The sequence below is a fragment of the Sardina pilchardus genome, chromosome 9 (genome assembly GCF_963854185.1).
Source record: "Sardina pilchardus chromosome 9, fSarPil1.1, whole genome shotgun sequence".
NCBI classification, from domain to species: Eukaryota; Metazoa; Chordata; class Actinopteri; order Clupeiformes; family Clupeidae; genus Sardina; species Sardina pilchardus.
Window position 1 is genome coordinate 9,486,038 of NC_085002.1, and position 21,833 is coordinate 9,507,870.

At 45.5% G+C, this 21,833-nt stretch overlaps 1 protein-coding gene across 1 annotated transcript in view; it reads left to right on the top strand.

The window, feature by feature from the left end:
* LOC134092627 (testis-expressed protein 264 homolog) overlaps positions 1-15,135 on the top strand; it is a 44,122-nt gene extending 28,987 nt beyond the window's left edge. The window contains exons 3-4 of the mRNA XM_062545642.1: positions 6,262-6,451; positions 13,524-15,135. Coding sequence (XP_062401626.1) covers positions 6,262-6,451; positions 13,524-14,029 — 696 coding nt within the window. The 3' untranslated portion in view covers positions 14,030-15,135. The remainder of the gene's footprint in view (positions 1-6,261; positions 6,452-13,523) is intronic.
* The last annotated feature ends 6,698 nt before the right edge of the window (positions 15,136-21,833 follow it).

A 21,833-nucleotide genomic window follows, 5' to 3' on the forward strand; every position in this document is an offset into this window, starting at 1 on the left:
TTCTTTTCTTCAGCGCTCCATAATTGAAAGGAAATGGAAGGCAGGGTAGAGCCTCCACAAGCCCCCAAACTTCCTATTTTTTTGGATTTTCAGATGAAACAGCAATTGTTAGTCTTTCCATCCCCTAGCCTACATATATGCCGCCTTTTCCATCAACCCTTCACTTTCCTCCTGATGCTCTCCCATCTTCTCCCCACCCCACCCCAGCCCACGCACGTAACCCTGAGAAGGCTTTTACCTGTGTGCATCGTTCTCCCCTCTCCTCTGTCTCCTCTCTCTGTCTACCGATTCTTTTGAGAGCTCGGAAAAATCACACAGACACACTTTTCTGCCGCAGTAATGAAGATGCTCCATTTGAAAGACAAGAGAGTGGAGGGAGGGAGGTAGGTGTGGAGTGATGTTAAGTGGGTGGATGGATGGATGGATGGATGGATGGATGGGTAGATGGATGGATGGATGGATGGGTAGATGTAATGATGAAGAGGTGGTGGATAGACGGTGACACATGATGGCTTTGTGCTTATTTTTGACACACCATTTTTTTCCTTTGGACACTGCAAGAATAATAATATTTTTTAAAAAAGCCCAATCCAAGGAACTGTGGATGATATTAATGTGTGCAATAGTAATGCCTTCCTCCCTTGGATTCAAAGCCTTTGATTTGAAAGAAGAGTGTCATCCTTTGTTCCATGACCAGTCCAATATGTTCTTATTACGTGTAGTTGTCAGTCATCTATTATCAGCAGCATTCCATATTTATCTCTGTCAGATGGAGATGAAGAAAGTCACATAGAATCATCCTGCACATTCTACAGCCTTTTTCCTCAGGCTCCTAAGGGCTGTTTCACATTGCCTACCTCTATGTTGCATGACCGCTGCGTTGCATTTCTTCTGCAGCTTGGTTGTGTGTGCGTGTGTGCGTGTGTGCGTGTGTGCGTGTGTGCGTGTGTGCGTGTGTGTGTGTGTGTGTGTGTGTGTGTGTGTGTGTGTGTGTGTGTGTGTGTGTGTGTGTGTGTGTGTATACACATCAGCACCATTTTTGTGCTGCAGTGCTGCTACTGCACAGTCCTCTAGAATAGAACTGAACCTACAGTAGAACTGCTCAACCTCACGCATCAGAAATAGGCTCCATGCTATACTATAGATGGCTCGCAGGTGAGACCTGCATCTCATGCTCATGTGTGCATGCTCTAATCAGTTAACAGGGGTGCCAACATGAAAATCACTGATAACGCAGCCATAGCACAAGCAGAAAGTGGCACATTTTGTGCTGCATTTTTGTGGAATGGTTAGCCTAAATCTGTGTCTAAATGTTTGTGGTTGAAGTTAACATTTAAAGCTAGTTTTTACACTCCATAAACTATACATTCATGATTAACAGGCTTGCCGCATAAGCTGAACATTTTTGCTGATGACCGTCCTTTGTGGTTTAGAGCGAACAGGCTCAAATTTTCCATTTTTGATTACAAGGACTAACAACCTTGTGCCATATATTGTTTGTGTTGTTCACTTTGTATCTGCTGAGCTGAAAATGGCAAATAATAGCTTTGCATGTGGTAATGGCCATTGCAAATGGTCACTCCTGGATAATTGGTCTCTCCTAGCGCTGTGTTTGGTATCGCTCCAAGCCTCCCACTCTGACACTGTTTTGAAAAGGTTTTAATAGGCCTTCTTGCCATAGTGGTGGCTATGAAATAAACATTTGAATTCCTGCCCATTTTTGCAGACTTCTTCCAAAATGTCACCCTTAACATCTAAAGCATATTCACTGCTCAAGATTGCTAGTTTTCAGTAGGGCTATGCAATGAATTGAATTTAAATTGTTATCTTGATTTTGGCTCCGAATGGTCACAAAAAAAGAGTACAATCGAGACACACTATTTTACCACATTCCGTTAAGGAAATAGGGTTTTTGCAAATGCAGTAGATAGCCTACAATTGCAACTCATACAGTGCACTGATTCACATTGCTTTTTTAAGTCCCGCACTCGACAACTGATAGTGCCTAGTTATTAAATTAGCTTTAGTTAAACTCAAGACTTTGCACTTTGCTATCAGTCAAATTAGGGCACATAGACACGTTCATAATCACATATCACTGCCAGCAATGGGTGGGGCCGTTAGTATGTCTATGATGGAGCTCATTTGGCAGTAAAATAGTGGCATGAGTCTGTTAAGCCACTGCTTTTTAAAGACACCTTGAAATACCACAATAAGTAGACTGGAAGACTACAGTCCTTTAGAAGAACAGCATGCATGCTGTTATTTGATAAACAGATGAGGTGCACAGCTGGGTTGCATCAGTACTCTCAGCCTGTGGCTAAATATCGGTCTAGCTGGTCCAGTCCTTCGATGTCCTGACAGACGCTTTAGCCTTCTTAGATTGACTATTAATACCATGCCCTCCATATTTCTACTATCTTTAGAATCTGATTTCTGAGTGACAGCTGTCAGTCATTTGTCAGATTCAGAAGCATCTCAATTTTTTTTTTATTCTTCAGTTTGTGTCTGTGTCTGTGCATGTGTGTGTGGGTCTGTGTCTACGCATGTTTGTCTGTGCATGTGTGACGGGCCTCTGTTTGTGTTTTCCTATTTGCGTTTGAGTCTATTGAAGTCAATTTCATATGCTAGATGACAGTGTTTATGCATTGCATATATCACCCTGTGAGCAGGTGTTTTTATGTAACTAGATGCTCGCAGTGTGAGAAGCGGCTCACTGGGAAAGCCACAGAAACGTCTGCATTCAGTCGCAGAAGTCATACATATTTAATACATTTGTAATTACTGATACATTGTTGTTTGACAGCCTCATAAATATCAGTAAAGGGAGCCGCGCCGGCAGCAGATGGTAAGAGTAACAGAGAGTCGGAGTGACAAAGGCAAGTGCGAATGTTGATGAGAAAAAAAAACTCTTTAAGATAAAGAAAAGACACTCGGATGTTCTCGGCATTATAGTCATTCTTATTATTGTCAGTTTGTCACCATCAGTGTTTGTTTTGTGCTGAAGACACTGTTTGCTTGTGAATCACCACCACCAGCCACTTGTCTGTTTACTCTCGCATGGACACACTGCTTCGTGGGGTCTCGTTGAACCCCAGCCACCATCTAAGCGCAAATCACACTTCAGTGGAATACCTGGGTCTGTTGTGGGGTGGGGAAGGTGTCCATTGATCTTGTGGAAAAAAAGGACTGCTGGTACTGCCTGAGAACAGATTGAGTTGCCTCTTCATGGTGGTTTCTTTGTACCTGCCAGTCTGCCTGCCTGCCTGCCTGCTTCTCGACATGTGTGTCCCTCCCAGTCCATCTTTGGATCTACAGGTCTCCCCGGTCAACGCCACTGGGATATCTTTTATCTGTGTTATGCCTATCTCTAGCCAGTGTGATGCCATCTTTCAGATGGGAGCCACGGGACATACATGCAGATAAACTGATAGCGCACAGCATGCGATTAGCATACGGTAGCGCTTTTTGGACTGAAATATTAATGGGGTATCCTACGGATCGTTTCCAGCCAGCCTGAGGTAGAAAAATGGACGCGTGCAACGGTTGTGCACAAGGTGGAAATGGACTTTAACAAAGGAAGTGATAATTATTCTGACAACACACACACCCACCCCTCCTCCCTCGCTCTTCCTGTTTGCTAAAGAAAAGAGCGGGAGCAACAGCGGGAGAAAACGACGAGATGCTACGATAATGACCTCGGAGCGGCTTTGAAACTGTTCACACTGGGATGGCAGCTTTTACTTTGGCAGTTAACATTTTTATGGCCCCTTTATTTATTTATTTTTTTTCATTTGGCGACAAGCATCTAATTAAAATCATATAAAAGGCGCTCGTTGGGGGAAGACGTGGGGTTTGGTGGGAGGGGGAGGTTGGACCATGCAGATATCAGTGTCGGGCCTTTTTAATGACATGCATAGTTGGCGGGAGTTGGGAGGAGCGGCTCTTTACTTGAGTTTACTTAAGTTTGTCGACACTGTAGGTGTCTCAGGAGCCCAGCGCTTTTAAGCAGGAAACAGCAGGGCCCTCAGCTGGTGGCCATTTTGGAAATGTGCGCTGAGCGCGCTCGGGGAGTTGGTGGCGTAATATGCCCCACACGCACTGCTCCGTATGAGATACTTTCACAGCAAAAGCAGAGGTTCTTCCTTAGGTACTTCCTTAAAACAACTTTTGAAGTCCATCCTCCTTCTTTTATAACAGTCCTAGATTTGAATCTTGTTTACATGACATACTCTCTCCTGTCCTGTTTGACACCCCACTGTGTTGGCAGTGTAATGAAAAGGTTTTTATTGGCATTAACGCCATTCTGACCAGGATGTTCTTGTCTCTGTGTGTGCTTGAATGTGTGCACACGTGTTCGTGAAATTATTGAAGGGTGTGTGTGTGTGTGTGTGTGTGTGTATTAAACGTTAATGTGCAGGGACTAGTCTAATGGTCTCTGGCAGTGAGCAGGAGAGTAGGGGAACCACACGTTCAGTGTGTCAACCAGCCTGGAAAGGTTACTCCTACATTACAGAGAGAATGAGAGAGCGCAAGCATTACAGGGAAGGAAGAGAGAGAGAGAGAGAGAGGAGATGAAGGGAGGAAGAGAGTATAAGAAAGAAAGGGTATGGAAGGAGGAGGGAGAGAGAGAGAGATGGGGGGAGGAGGAAGTGTGTGGGTGGAGAGCAGAGAGTTTCCAAATCTAAAATCTAATACTTCTGTCGCTGCTTCCTCGTTCGCCCTCCTCCGGCATCTCACACCCCGTGTGTGTCTTTTACCCGTGAACACACACACACACACACACACACACACTCACACAGACACATGCACACAGAAATGTGTGTACAGCAAATCTTCTGCCACGCACAGCCAATTCCTCACACACATACACCCAGGATTACAAATTAAAGCTGAATTCTTAAGCAAGGGCACTTTCAGTGTCTTTTTGTTTCTAAAGGGTAAAATCCAATTGGCATCCATGGGCCGGTCATCTCAACAGAGACATTCTTCACATAAGCGGCAGTAGCTTTGGAAGTGCCCACTTGTTCTATTTACTGTTTCCTGACTTCTCATCAGAAAAGCCGTAAGGTGATGATGAGCAGGACGTCATTGCCAAGCAACGTGGGTGAGTGATGTTGTTTGGGCAACACTTTGGCATAAAGGACAACTATCTGGATGATCACAACAAATCACTCACCCTAAAAATCTCCAATCAGAGCACTACGAACCGTGAGGTTGCCCGGCAACATGGCTTCAGAAGTTGGCCAGTGTGCTGTGTCATCACTTGATGTCACTCCTGTGGCATGTCAGCTAATGTCAGACTGGAGCATCTTTCATCAACAACACCGGGAATGTTCGCCGAGGCCATTTTACGGTCATTTACATTTAACTGGCCCACTCATCCTCAGACCGCCGAGGGATGACGTCTGCCTCTGGTCCAGCCTCGTGTGGGCCCATGGAGGGTGCAGACAGAGCTGATTAGCACTCTGCGAACAGCACAGGCTCCAACTCAAAGAGTGCTGTGGGCTGAGAGCAAAGGAACCAGCCGATGTCAGATGTGAAGTCATGATTTATTTCAAACCTTCGCTTGATAATATATGTATTACATTGGAGTACGGGCAGAAAAAAAAGGAAGCGAACCATGGTGAAGAATTTCCATTGGGTTTATTTATGAACTTGCATTTACATTTCAAATCTGGTGGCGGACATTCTGTTCCATATTGTTAAGTGACTAGGAGGTGAGATTGTAAAACTTGATAATCTTTCGTTCTTGATTGAAGAGGTGCCTTGATTGAAGATGTGTGTGAAGAGGACTCCCAGTGTCTGTTCACACTAATCATTAGAATGCGTCTTGGGGAAATCTGAAGTGATCAGCCAAGACGCATTTCGTTCACACCAGTATTCTAATATGCGTCTCAGCTTATCACTTGCATTCGGATTCACCTGTAAAATTTACCTTTAGAATTTAGAATGTTTATTTATTGGTCTCACGTCATGGTCGAAGACGCATAAGGACGGATTTGGACGACTGACAAGTGTTGCCAAAACACTGATACAGAGCACTTGTGTAAAACAAAGCAATAATGATAACTGTCTAGAAAGCAACAGTAGTTCATCTTAACAGCAAAATGAATAGCCACCGTTTCATTCTCTCTCTCTCTCTCTGTATTCCCCCCTCTCTCTCTCTCTCTCTCTCTCTCTCTCCATTCTCTCTCTCTCTCTCTGTATTCCCCCTCTCTCTCTCCATTCTCTCTCTCTCTTTCTCTCTCTCTCTCTCAGAAGCGGCAGTTGTGTGCCCACCCATTCCTGGAGGTGTACAGTGGGCAGCTGATCCACTACATGAGCCCGCTGGCGCGCCAGGATGGGTTCTACGTGCCCGAGGTACGGGAGGCCGAGCGCAGGAGGGCAGGAGATGATGAGGAGGACGAGGAGGAATATGACGAAGATGATGGGACGACCATTGTTTCAGGTATGAGGTGGAGTATGAGGTCACCCTCTGTTCTGGCTAACATTATTTTGCAGTTCAACGTAATGTTAAGCTACTGTAGAAAGACAAAACTGGAAATTCAGGTGAAGGATCAGTATTTGGCTTTCCTTAATTTTAAGAAAATTATTGGCCGTTGTAAATGTTGATACTGATAGATTGTTAAATAGCTTACGCGATAATAAATATCACGCGTTAAAATATCACGCGATAATATCGGCAAACCAATTTATCGGTCAGGTTCTAGCAGATATAGCAGTTGGCAAAATACAAAGGCCCAGTTCTGACAAAATTTGTTAACAAAGAAGGTAAACTGGAGCACGCTGATTTAGCTTGCAGTATTTACTTGCAAAAAAGACCAACGTTTCGACACAACTGTGTCTTCCTCAGAGTCAAAGTCAAAATGTGTTTACTTTCCTCTGATGCACAAGCAGTACTGTTGAATTGTTACATTTACATGTCTGAGGATGTGACGTAGTTACACTACAACTAGGATACTGTTACCAGGACCATTGATAAACCTGAGAACGAGACAAGTAAAGGGAGGGTGGATGGATGGATGGATGGATGGATGGATGAGCCAATAAGATAATGAAGCTGATTGGGAGAGATTAGAAAGTGCTTGTGGGCCTGATCCAGATACAGCACTTCACGATTCAGTGTCTAACACCATTGTGCAACACTATTGTTGAAAATGCAGAGCAATACAACTGGGAATATTCTTTTTGACAAGGTTGTCTCTTATATCAATCATCCTGGCACTCTCTCAAACAGGATGGATGGGAAAACATTGCAATCCCTCAGGGTGTATCTTGACTTTTAGGGCAGAATTGATATCTGGGTGTCTATATCTGACTGTGACCACGTCTACCCCTCTACTCAGCTACAACTCCCCACTATTCTGTATTCGGTTGTAGTGGAGGGAGTGGATCATCCTTTTGCCAATTCTTTCTCTCTCTCTCTCTCTCTCTCTCTTTCTCTCTCTCTCTCTCTCTCTCGTGTGGTGCCAAGCTCTCTCACTGACACTACAGCAGGTGTTAATGAACAGCCTAGACTACTGCATGTGTTTGTATACACATGGTAGGAATCCTGGCATGCATATATTTGTAAACACTCTCTCTCTCTCTCTCTCTCTCTCTCTCTCTCTCTGTCTATCTCTGCTCTCTCTCTCACATGCGCGCATTTGGTTGGGAGAGCAGCGGGGCGTTGGGTCATGTCTGTCAGCACCTGCTGGCGTGAGGACCGTTTGATAACCGTGTCTGTGGCCAGACTGCCCCCGTCTGCATCTCTGGTCATAAAAGACCGTCCAAAACCAGCCTCTGCCATACAGTGTGACTGTGCTTGATATATAAGGCTGCATGTACCAAAGGCCAAATTTCAGTCTCAGCAACACTGCATTAGCCATTGAAAGCTTGCTTTTCAATGGCAGTGTGACTGATAAATGGCTCTTAAAAACAAGCCTTAAATCTCTAGTTCTCACACTGAGCTTTTGCGCTGTGGAGGGGGCTCGCCCCTTAATTAGATGTTTTCCCATCACTGCAGGACACGAGGACATAGGGGCTCCACTTAGTTACAAAGCCTCTGGCATTCTAGATCCTCGCCATGGAAATCGGGGTGATTATGCCCCTGTTCTGCCCCTCTGGGGATTGAGAAGCCCGGCAGAAGTCACTCAGCCAGTTTGGGTCCAATTCCAAAAGCCGCGCCGCTCTCAGCTTTGGGTTGCTGAGAGAGCGCTGGAGAGAGTTTTTGGGCTGAGAGCGTGTTTGTCTCTCTGGTGGCTCTTTGTGATCCTGGGGAGACGGAGGAGGCACGTTAAACAGCACCCCACTCTTCAGGGGACCCCTCGTCGGGCTGCTTTTTGTTCGGCTGTCTTCGCTCGTCTCGCTGGTAGTCTCAATGACTCTCTCGCTCTCACTCCTTCTTCCTGGAGTGGCAGCGCTCAGAAACCCCCTCAAGAGACACACACACACACACACACACACACACACACACACACACACACACACACACACACACACACACACACAAACACAAACACAAACACAAACGCGCGCACACACACACATACGCACACACACACACACATATACACACAGAGTTCGTGTCTTTGGGCAATGGCCACATTAGGCACTGATGAATCATGGGAATAACACTGACAGTCAGAGGATGAGGGAGAGAGCATGTGTGACAGTACTGCTAACAGAAATCAGTCACAGTGTTGACTGTGGCATTAAAAGGAGTAATTGGTATTCCATTTCATTTGTTTTTTTCCCTCTGGTGGTGATGGCCACATTGCCATATATTTGCATTTATAAGTACTCTATTTAATACTGTGTGATTTATGTGATTATTTTATGTTTAATCAGTGAAATAGGGCTGCCCAATGCAAACATAATGGGAAACATTGCATCTGAAAGAGTTCTTTCTGATAATAGAGTGGCCTACCTGTTGTTTCATAAACAGCAGTTCAACTACGTTACCACCATAATCGTACATACAGTAAGATCGTGCCAAGTGTTCATATGAGACAAATTTGTACCAATAGCCTGACTGGACCAGCCAAACATTTGTGTGCATGCAGGACAATCCTCATGGGCTTGCCAGTCACTCTCTAAGCCGCATATCTAGTTTTGTGTTTGTTTTTCTGAAATATGTCTCTACTTTATTGTTCTCAAACTCTTTTGGCAGTTACATGGTCGTGCAACGGCACAGTCATAACCCAGCAGTTGTTGCCTTGTGAGTTTCAGATGCCTCTGGGGCCGGTCTTCATCTGAAGGACAGCACCGACAAACAAAGCTTAACAAAAACTCTGAGCGTTGTGACCAATAAGCCAGGCAGTTTACAGCCTCCATATGGACGCCCCATTTCTCATCCATATTGCCACTTACTTTAATCTCCCACATAACCAACCCCTAGTCCCCTGAGATGGATGCCCTGTACTTTCAGCCTCCAGACCATCTCCTTGCCTCCTCCCCCTCTCCATCACAAACCCCTCCTGAAACATCTTGTCGCTATTAAGATGTTATGTGTAGTTTTTTGTTGAAACACAGTCATATATGGCTTAGAAATAGTAATAAAATCTGACGAAAGAACCATTTTGACATAGTGTCAAGAACACAGGCTATGCTTTGTGTTTCCCAGATATTCACTACAGTCAGCATGCACCAAAGTCTACTGTGTGACGCTGTGTTCAACGCAATGCAAGTCATTGGAAGGGTGCCATTGTGAGCATAATGGTGTGTTCAAGGCACCTCTAATTGTCTGCATGGCCCCGTTAAAGAGGACGAGCAGAGGCCTGGTGGCGACTCTCTTTTTAAACCCGGGTGGCAGTACCCAGACGCGCCCTCCCCAGATCACTCACTGTCAGCACGGGATCCGTCAGCCGCTCTGACGGGGATGTTTACCAGTGTCAGATGCCCGTGTTTTTTTCCCTCTTCCGAAGCGCGTGTCTGACCGGCAGCCGCAGCTGTCAGACGGACCGTGAGCCATCCTGGAGTTGCGGCCGAACGCGGCGTGTCCCTGCTCTCCCCTTCACTCTCGCCCGCACACTCACCTCAGATGCGCCGGAGGCTGACAGCAGCCATCAGGCTGGAGGGATGTCAGGCCCGGGGTTCCCACGCTGCGTGTCTACAGGCGCGCCGCTGTCTTCCTGACTTTGTCTTTTCCGTCCTCTTCCTCCTCCTCCTCCTCCTCCTCCTTTCTTTGTCTCTGAGAATTTTTCTTTGTATCTCAGCATTCCCTTCATCTCTTTAGTGGTGTGAGAAGTTATTAAGTCTATTATTGTATTGATTGCGGTCCTCTCCTCGACAGCTTCATCGTCTATTTGTCTCTCCTATACCAGTGCCTTTCTGCCTCCCCCCGCCTAACGTACCTTTCATCCTTTCGTTCAGTCTCTCTTAGAGGCCTTCCAATCTCTTGAAGTGCCATAGAAGTAGCGTTCTTGTCGTTTTTTATTGTTATTCTTTCATTTCCTCCCATCTTTGTTACTCCTCCGCCCATGTCCTATCATTAATCCGTTCCCCATCTTTGTGATGTCTCTCTCCCCCCCCCCCCCCCCCTCCTCCTGCTCTTCATAACTCATCCCTTTTTCCGCTCCTTTCCTCCGCTGTCCTTGAACTGCTCGCTGGAGAGTGAGTGTGGCGCTCGGCGCAAATAAATTAGCAGTTGGGGGGAAACTGGCAGACCAATAGTCAGACGGCTACGGCGATGGCCATTACTCTGGTGGATCCCGCGGACGCGGGCGGACGGTCGGGGCGGGCGGGCGGGCAGACGGACGGATGGCGGCGAAGCGGAGCGGCGGTGGCGGGCGGAGGAGCGAGATAGAATGCCCTCTTTAGTAAATCCGTCACCCGGGGGACGGACGAAACCAAAGCTGGCACAGCGGATTCTGCTTAGACACGGGAGGTGTGAATCACACATTCCAACAGGCTCAGCACTATGTGACCTACCTGCGGGCGAAACCTCACGCCCCCGCGTGCTCGCACCGCCTCGACCGCCATCTCCACGAGCACAGGCAACAGGGAGAGACGGAGGGGGGGGCGGGTGGGGGGAGATGGGAGATGGAGATGCTGTTTGGTTGTATTTTGATGATGATGCAATGCAAAGGAGATTTTTTTTTTTTTTTAGTCAGATGTTTACAATCCCGCAGACAGAAGTGATGGTATGACAGTTCGGAGCCCATGATAAAGCTGACAGCAGCATGGCATCTTTGCGGGTGGGAGATTATAACCGTGACTGGGAAATAGTACAGTTATTCTGTCCTGTCATGCCCCGCTAATGAAATTTGACATGCGATGTAACTGCACCATCAAATAAGATTAGGTAAACCCAAATCACATTCAGACTTATGCCTATGACATATTGTGTGTGTGTGTGTGTGTGTGTGTGTGTGTGTAGGTTTCTGTGTGTAGTTACTTGTGGCTTAATGTGTATGTAGTTATGTGTGACTGATTGGGTGTGTGGGTGTGTCTAGTTGCTTGTGGCGTAGTGTGTGTGTGGGTGTAGTTCTGTGTGACTGAGTGGTTGGGTGTGTGTGAGTGTGTAGGTGTTTGTCATGAATTGAGGGGGTCATATGGTAAGAATTAGTCGTTGACCGTTAATGGCAGAAACGTTGAGTGCATTTAAAGCGTTTCTCTGTGACATCTCGCTTAGGACATGACAACTGCTGGGACAAGCTACTCCAATTAAAATAAGCCTCTTTTTGAAATACACACAAACGCCTCAGCACTGTTTTTCCTTTAATTATCGAAAAGGTCTCACAGAGTGGTGCCTGCAACATTTCCAACACCTCTCTCTCTCACACACGCGCACGCACACACATGCACACACACATGCACACACACGCACACACACGCACACACACACAATGCCCTTCGAGAGCTCATCCGTGCCAACAACTCCTGCCTCTCCCACTCTAATTAACAACCAGCATGATCGCCAAAATGATGCACTTAAAAAAGAAGATGAAAAAAAAAAAACAGACATTTCTTCCTTAAATGAAGAAATGCTCCAAAGCGTGAACCCAGACCAATGTTTTTCCACTTCCTTCACAGATAGGCATTGTGGAGAAGGCAGCACAGGAGACGTTTGCAGCAGTCTTCAGCTTTGCGGATGCACCTCTAATGAACAAATAATGCAAATGGGGCTGAGTTGGCCATCATCTCGCTCCCACAATAAAACACACCCCGGCCTGAATTTGTATTCATTCACCAGCAGCTCAACGGGGGGAAGAAACTGAAATGGCAGCCATGTGGGACTGCAAAAAACATAGCATTTTGCATAACAGAATGACTTGGCAGTGAAGTTTTTCTACACTCAGCACTATGCTTTGTGTATAGCGCTCCTTAATGTAGTCGTTTGATTGGAGTGGGTGTGGTTTTTCAGTGTAGATTCAATTCAATTTAAAAAAAAAAAAAAAAAAAAAAAATGGATTTATCCCCGAAGGGCAATTTCTCCATGCAGGCATAGTGACATATAAAACATAACATAACATATAAGACATACAAGACAGACAGGTGTGTGTGTGTATGTGTGGAGGGGGGGTTAGTCCCAGGAGAGGGAGGAGGAGGGGGCTGGGAGCATATTTAAAAAGGATGTCACATGGATGTGTTCTGGACAGGCAGGTAGAAAGACTAGGCTCATATGACACAGGTCCTCCACTCACACAGCAACGCTACAATGAATCCAAAACAAAATGGGTATGTTTGTCCCAGTTAATTAACTAAACATTTCCACACAGACAAGCAGGCCAGCACAGCTTGAGGATCGGTCGCTGAAGAGATGTCGGACAGCAGCAGCAGCAACAACAACACAGAGAGCGAAAGGAAAGACAGAAAGAAAAAACAATTGTTTTGATCGCAAATCTTTAACCACACTCTCTCCGACATCTCGGGTCTCTCTTGGTCACCGACACCGAATCAAAGGGGCCTTGTTTGTCTGAGCAGCGCGTGGCGCCTCTGATGAGACCGAGACAGGGATTAATTAGCGAGCGCTTGTGGCGGCGAGGAGGAGAAATCATTGCGACTCCTGGACGCTCCCGGGCTCATCTGCTGTGCCATTTACAGGACTGATTAGCAGCGGGAAAGTGATGGCTCACGCCTGCCGGCCAGCAGCAGCTGTGTGTTCTCAGCCCACATGATGTCACCACATGCAGTTCAATGGAACTTTGATTTTGTCTGATCTTAATAATGTTACAGGTTGACATTATCTACTGTCTATGGATGTCTGTACGGTAGCTTGGTATAACAACACCTAAATCACCCCTGTAAATGTAAAAAAGATGTTTGGCCACAAGTCATCTTCAACTTGCATCTTCATTTCAGATGTCTTCATGCACTTGTCTTTTGATAACAAAATATACATTACAATGTATCTGTATATCTGTATCTATAATCCCTTGGTAATTCAGATAACAAAGTGGATGAGGACGTGCACATACAGTACAGGTGTTTTTTTGTGAACAAGTTGGACAGAAACCCAGCGATTCTCACACAAAGCCAACAAGATCCTGTTACACTGAGGTCTAACCCGAGCTCTTCTTTGCTGTCTTGGTCAACAGGTACAGGTTCTTACAGCCAGTGCAGCTCAGTCAGCGGTCGACTGCGTCAACACAGCCAGTGCAGCTCAGTCAGCGGTCGACTGCGCCAACACAGACAGTGCAGCTCTCTGAGCGGCCGGCAGCGTTCCGAGAGCCGGTGCAGCTCCGCCAGCAGCGGTCAGCAGCGCTCCGACAGCCAGTGGAGCTCCGTGAGCGGTCGGCTCCGGCCGCCGAGCCAGCGCAGCTCCGTGAGCGGTCGACAGCGCTCCCGCAGCCCGTGCAGCTCCGCGACGGGCCCGCACTGCTCCAGCAGCAGCCACAGGGGCAGCCCCGCACCCTGCTCTACCAGCTCGTGCCTTCCGCTCCGGGCCCCCGAGGATGCCGCGGAGCAGGCGGCCGAGAGGAACCACAGATCGTCCCCCTCCCCGCTCAGAGGGCTGGACGTCAAGCTGAAGGTCCACACCCGCTCCTCCTGCCAGAAGGAGCTGCTCCAGGAGCGAGGGATGGCCACTGAAGGAGAAGAATAACAGAGGGATGAAGAGATATGTATGATGGCTGGAGAGGAGCGAGCCAGTCCAGGCAATGTCTTTCTGGTGTGCAATTGGCCTGGTGGACCATGAAAGAAACACCAGTCTGCATTGCGTCATGTCAAGGGAAGTGTGCTAAACACCCTTGCTAGAGGTGGCCTTATTCTCTTGTTATTCTCCAGTCACTTGCTATTGTCATTTCAAACACACCAACGTGATTTCAGTTTAGACACTACAGTACCTGCTCCTTTGACTTAGCTGTGAATTCAACCATTTCAACACTGATCTTAACGACAGAACTCTACTCTGAACATGCAAGATTTGATTTAGAAGGTGCTAAGGACCCAAACAGTTGGTTTGGCGTCATATTCCACTCTGCAGATCTGCATCAACCATACAAGTTCGAACACTGCTCAGTTCATACTGTTCTAATATTGTTATTCCAACACTATTGTTCGCCATAAAAGAAACAACAACACACAGTAATGCTGTGCCAATTTAGATATAAAAACAGTGCTCAGAACATCAAACCCAACCAATGCACAGGTGAATGCCAAGTTAATCTGAGTTCTTTCTCATACTTGAATGAACATTGATGGAACAAAAGGATGAATGTGAAATGTTTGTTCAGCATACAGAGCAAAACCATCTCTGTTGAGCCTACTGCTGATATGATTCTGTTGTTTAAAAGAAATGTGTGTTTCCAGGTGTTTTAGACAATATCACCTAGACCTTATTGTCAGACTGAATTTATATTATTAGTTTAGGTTTTTTGATTGCCTATACTGGTACCATTTTGTTTTGAATGTTTTGAATTTGTAATTCTGTAGTTATCTGTGGGCACATAGACATTGTCTCATATTAATTCAGTATTTAATTATTTGTTCTCCTTCAGGATGGGTAACTTTGAAACCTGTAAATCCCTACTTGTATAACACTACACTTCCAGAATTTGATACGACTTGAAATGATCTGTGATAAATATCTCACAACACACAACCTCAAGACTTCAGTCAATGACCGCGTCTCTGGCCTGATAGATATTTGACTGACCTCTGTGATTTCTTTCAGGACTCTGGACATTAAATATTATTCTTTTATTACCACTGCCTGGCTGGTGTTAATGCTTCATTTCTCTTTACATCAGCCTCTGACCTTGACTCACAGAGGAGGGGACTTAACATCGGATCATTTGTTTTTGTATGAACCTTAAATCTAGAGAGCGCAATGGTCTAACTTAATGGTTTGTCTGTCGTAAAAAAAAACTCTTCATGGAAATAATGCACTAATCCTGTTTAAAATGCTGAAAACAATGTGTGACCTTCACCTATATGCCCGGAGATCAGTTCACTTTTTTTATTCATTCTCCACTCAGTAAACATTAACGTCATTTTGACATGAATAGTTGAAACTGTTCCCCAACCCACCTCATTTCATACATGTTTACTGTATAGAGGTATATACGAATGTAATTTAAAATGCATTAAACACTGTGAGAATTTCCTCTCGTGGGAAGGATAACCCTGAGCGGGTGGAGGGTGTTTGGATGATGGTAGTTGTGTGGTGGTGGGGGGTTTGTTGTTTTTGGAACCTGAGTGGGGTGCTGATGGGCCGTTCTTAGAAGACTTGAGGCTCAGTCGGGGTTAAACACGTCGGACGGGGGAGAGGGAGGGAGGGAGGGAGGAAAAGACGGCCATAAATATTCATCTGGCCGTGTTGTTGCTAAGCCCAAGGCCTGAGGAACTGGAGTGGCCACTCTCGTCAAACACTCCCATTCTCTGCCTCTTCAAATCAACATGCTCTCCTCTCCTCGTGTACTCTCTCACACTCACTCATTCACACACACACACACACACACACACACACACACACACTCTCCAACAGCCTTGTGCATTCACAGGTCCCTTCTCTCATGCAGACACTCGCAGTCTGTTCTCTCCGTTCTCTTATTCATCCGTCTCACTCATCTGTCTCTCATGCATCCATCTGAACTTCCTTTTCTCCCCAAGTCTGCTCCTCCTAGCCTTCCTCCGTCACTCCGCTGCTTCCTCTTCCTCATCGCCCATCCGTCTCTCTTTCATCCCCTGTTCCTCTCTCTCTTGCTCCCTCTCTCTCTCTCTCTCTCTCCAACCATGATCCTAACTTTTTTGTCCTTTAACTCATCTCTCCTCCTGTCTTCCCTTACTAAATCTCCATGAATCCCTTCTCCTTCCTCCTCTCCCCCTGTTCTCCTCCTCCTCCCTTCCATCTGATCCGCTGCAGCTGTTGTCTGAGAGCCCAGCCTTGTGATTGACAGCGGATGGGTGTGTGTGTGTGTGTGTGTGTGTGTGGGGGGGGGGGGGGGGGGGGGGTTGGTGGTTTGGTGGCTCATGTCCACCCAAGTCCTGCAGCCAGTCTCTGGTTCTCCCTCTGGTCGATGCCAGCAGTGTCCAGACTCTGGGCACTCGGTGCTGTCTCTGTCCCTTCAGCCTCCAGCGTCTTCTCCGGAGTTGGTGAGGATCCGAGAGGCATCGAGTGCTTAGTGAGTCCACTGGGAGATGTGGGCGTCTTCTGGAGTCATTATTTTACCACTTGGCCTACACTGTTTATATTTATATTCATGTTGAAGATCTGTGTGTCTGAAGTGACCGTGTGTGTGTGTGTGTGTGTGTGTGAGAGAGAGAGAGAGAGAGAGAGAGAGTGCCCTCCTGAGTGAAACTCCCCAGCCCTTGTTTTCATTAGTGATCCCATTAGTGATTTGAATGTCACTAGTGACCGTGATGCTGAATGTAGGTTATCTCTGACTGATCTGATCTGGGTCATTTTTAGCCACACAGTCTTCTCACAGAGAACAAAGAAATGATATGGCTGCTGTCATTTACCGCTATATATCAATCTCTGCTCAGGTATGGTATGCTGGTGTTGTCAATCAAACATTACCAAAATGGCGGTATAGGCTACAGTAATTTCCTGTGTAGGCCTATTAGCTACAGGACAGTCTTTTACGCAAGTTAAAAGAAACAAGACCATATTACAGTAATACCGTATTAACTGTCCCTGTGTATTGACCTCATAGCTAAAGACATTTTGCAAAATCAATGTATAAGCCCATAACAGTTGAGAAATTACGGTTTCATTTGATTGGCACAAAGCATGGCATCACTTATACACACGCAACAGACATGACCTGCTACTAGGCCTACGCGCGCGCGCACACACACACACACACACAAACACACACGAACGTTGTTTCTCTGCTCTTAACGATCACACCTTAATGATGTACCATGACGGAGGAGGAGACGCGTCCTCCTCGGCGCTGCTCGGGCGCTGCTGCTGATTTCCTCTCCGCTCTAATAACGGCGCGGCGTGGGCGTGTTTGCAGAGTCAACTTCAAAGTGTCATTGCCGCCCACCGCCGCCGAGCCCCATGCAGCCACGCTCATCCAAACAGCACTGGAACTTTGTTTGAACGCACTCATTGTTGTTGAGTCATAATTCTCAAGGGGACGGAAAGTTTTGAAGACAGGAGACGAGACATGTCTTGATTGGAGCCATGCGGTTCTGCTAAAGGTCTCTCTCTTCTATAAAGGCAGCTTCTCCTTGTCTCCTATCAATATCTCTATGGGGCTCAGGCTCCAAAGCCTCTTGCGATAATTTCAATGTTTTTTGAAAGACACACTTTTGACAGTGTGTGTGTTTTGCTGTGTATAAGTAAATAAATCAAAAACATCAAACAGTAGCCTATAACAACAGTTACAGGCCTACAACTGTTGTAAATGTGTTTATGCAATTTGCTGCTCCTGCCATATACAGTGCTCTCCCCATTTAATGGTACCTTTCAAAAAGATGTGACATTTTATTTTAAGTTTAGTTCCACAAGGAAGCCCCAAACTTGAAGGGAAGCCAATTTAAAAACATCTTTATAAAGAAGTAAATAATATACAGTATATATTTTTTCACAAAAACCCATGTCCTAATTTTGGCATTTATAGACAATTATGAACAATATCATAGAACTTCATAGAACAAAAATGAAGTCATACATAGGCTATGTCAAACACCCTAGTCATTCTTCAACATGAGAAAGACAAGAGAATACACCATTCAAAAAAGGGGAAAGTGTATTGACCTTGTGAAATCAGGAAATGGGGAACATTACAGTAACAGTTCAAACATCCCAATCAAATGAAACTGTTCCAAATGTGCCTGGAAAAAGGACCTGTGTCTGTTTTGCTCTAGGGAGACAGTAAGAAAGCCAAAATCCTAATGACCAATTTTGAAGGGATACAGATAAAAGTAGCATCTTGGGTTCACCAAAGCCAGAAAAACATGGAATAAGTGACCTTCATGCTAACCGATTATCAGGCATTACAGGATAGCCTTCCTTATCATTCAACTGCGCATACTGTATGAATTTAAAACGTTATTGTTATTGTCAGATGAAAAGAAATCAAACATTTTGCCATGATGGCATTCAAGGTGGGTTTGGCATATTCAGAAGAATGACAATATTGAGAAGAATCCCATGCCTAATTAAGGATGGTGGACCGTGGATGGTCTGTGATGTTCTTTTAATCCGAATGGCCTGGGAACCTTGTTAGGGTAACCTTCGTATCACAAACTCCATGAAAAGGATTAAAGGACAAAGGATCTGTGGTGCTGATAATCGTGGCATAGGTGTTTTTTTGTTGAAAAATATTGAGTTCTTTATGAGTTTTTTTTTTTTAATTTACTACCCTTCGAGCATGGATTTCCCCCTCATTGTTTTCATTGTGAAACTAAGATAACCTTCATCTGTACCAGGGGTGCTAATGAATGTGGAGGCCACTGTACACAGGCCTGTGATTTACTATACTCTGACTCTTGGGTCCTTGTCTGCTGAGGTCCATGTTCTTGACCCCCCGGTGTAGGGAGGACAGAACCGCCGGATTAGTGTCCGACATCCGCAGGACATAAAGAATCTGTCAGAGGCCTTGCTTGGCTGAGGCCGTTAGCAGCTGGACGCTTCACTTCTCTCTTTTGTGTCAGTGGCGTTGACCCACACGGGTCTGTAGACTGTGCTTTTCTTTCACTGTCTAGTAATCGCCAGATATGTTTGTGCATAAATGGGCTTCTCCCTTTACAACCATTTTGTTTGTCTAAGGGAACATAGTGTCTTCTGGGTTGTGCTTGTGCAGCTGCTGGGATGTTTTGGTGGTATAGGAGTTGTTCGATAGCACTATCAGGAACACTAGTTGCATTACTTACAGTAATGCAGACCATAGTAGAAGGTTGAGAAAAATGTTAAAGGAAATTTGTATTGCCATCATTGAAGGTATAGCACATGCATTACAATGCACACAATGCAATGGCATCTTTTTGAAAGACTAATCAGAACTAATGATGTACAAATGCTACTCAGTACCCAGGTGATATCACACCTGCTCAGACATATCCAGTGTGTGTGTGTGTGTGTGTGTGTGTGTGTGTTGACACCCCATGCAATAAGTAAATTAATGTAGAGGAAAGATTTAATTGACTGAGTTTAGTGATTAGTTTATAACTTGCAAGAAGTTTCTCTTTTTTTGGCCTCTGTTCAGTTCAGACAGGGATCTATGAACTATTGACATGGAGGGAGCCTGCTGTTCTGTCTGGAGAACTTTAATTGATCCGCACAAATCCTACCTCCTCAACTCCAGCAGACTACTCCGCAAGAAAGAATTCCCTGTTTCCCTGTCCCTCGCACGACCAGAAAGAGAGAGAGAGAGGGGGGGGGGGGGGGTGCACACATGCAATCTATTTTGGGAGAAAATTAGTCCCTTTGTATTGGCAGCAGGGGAGATTATATAACTGACAGTGACCTGTAGTTTTTCTAATTACCAGTGTGTGTGTGTGTGTGTGTGTGTGTATTTATTGTTTTTTAGTGTTTGTGCGTGTCTGTGTAAAATTCACCTTCCCTTCCCCAAATATCTTCTCAGAGAGAGTTGGAGAACAAGTATGTGTGTGTGTGTCTGTCTGTCTGTCCATCTCTCTCGCTCTCTCGTGTGTGTGTGTGTGTGTGTGTGCGTGCGTGCGTGTGTGCGTGTGTGTGTGTGTGTGTGTGCATGTGTGCATTCCTGCGTGCCTGCCTGAGTGTCTGTGTGTGCAAATGTGTGTGTGTGTGTGTGTGTGTGTGTGTGAGAGAGAGAGAGAGAGAGAGAGAGAGAGAGAGAGAGAGAGACAGATAGTGTCAGAGAGTGAGAAGGATATAGAGAGCCAGAGTGAGAGACAGAAAGAGAGAGAGAGAGCGACAGAAAGAGAGAGTGAGAATGAAAAAGGAGAGGTGGTGTTGTTCCCCACACAGAGAGGGTTTTGTTCCCCTTTCCTGTCCTCCCGTCTCCCTCTGATTCCATCATAATTGCTTGTGCTTGCTTGTACTCAGCCAGACTGCGGTGCAGCTTCACATTTAGCCCTCGGTTTGGGGAGAGACTTTTGGGTCAAAGCTGGCAACTGCCTCACTCTCATAATAGCACTGCATTGAAGAGGTATATTTTTGGGTTATTACAATGTATCTCAAAAGACTATATATACTGTCACTACTTACATATTCACAAACTAATAACTTCTGAGATTGGTAATAAGGTATTTAAACTGATTAGAATTTATTTTAAAAGTTGATTGGTGTATAGCAGACCTATTTATCCATATTGTGACATTACCGCTGCTCTATAGAACAGCATGGTCTATAGTTTATGAAATGATGTGCTAAGTTAGGTCCGTCTGCCACCCTTGGTTGCCAACAGGTTGACATGGAACCTAAGCCATCATGGAGCGGTAACATTCCCAAACGTTTCCAGATGGCCCTTGGCCGACCAACTGAAGTATATTCATCTGTCAGCCATGGTCAAAAATATAGTCATACAGATGGCACATGGATGGTCCAGGTACACTACAAACAGAACTGCTGTAAAACAAAAGTGACTCACTTGTATGTATGTTTATGTATTTATTGCATGTGTGCCTGACAGCAGATCAAGAACAAATGCGGCACATATGGTGGCTAGACGACAGTACATCTTCATTAAGAATCCCGCCTCTGCACTGACAGCCAAACAAACTGTTGTTGTTGTTTGTGACTTAGGATATGAGAATGAAATACAGAACCATTTAAAGAGACCAACATTTCCACTCCCTTCAACCGCTCTGTAGCTGTCTCTCCGGTTGATGTGCTGATGTTGAGTTGCATTTGTTACTGTGGTCTTACTTTTCAGATATGGAGGCATGAAGCCGCCGGTTATTATCTCTGACCATGAAGGCTCTTCAGAAAACATTAATGCAAGATGTAAGTTCAGCATGGTCTTACATTACACATTTAAGATGTATGATATGTATGATGTAATGCTGTAGCCATGGAGTTCTCATTTTGTATGCCACTGATTCTGTCTTGTGCCATTGAGGGTTAAACAAATGACATCCATTACTATGATCCTAAGAACATAAGAACATATATCTGTGCATGTGGGGAGAGAGGAGGCATGATGATGCATTTGGGCATGGATAGAAGGCGGCATGGGATGAATAAAGGAGCAAAGACTGACTTATAGTGTAATGTGTCTAGTCGAGTCAAAGCACTGTCCTAGTTCAAATTAAAAAAGAGCACTGATTCAATAAGAGTGCGCACAATAAGAAAGGGGTGGTACCCCAATATTGCCCCAGGTAACACAGCCTATCACAGAACAGTACATTAACCTGTCAGTCATAACTGTTAAACACGCTACAATATCATATTATCATGTCGGCCAAGTCAACCCTGGAATGGTACTGTAAAAAGACTTAACATCAAGTAGCCTTGGCCTATCATCTGA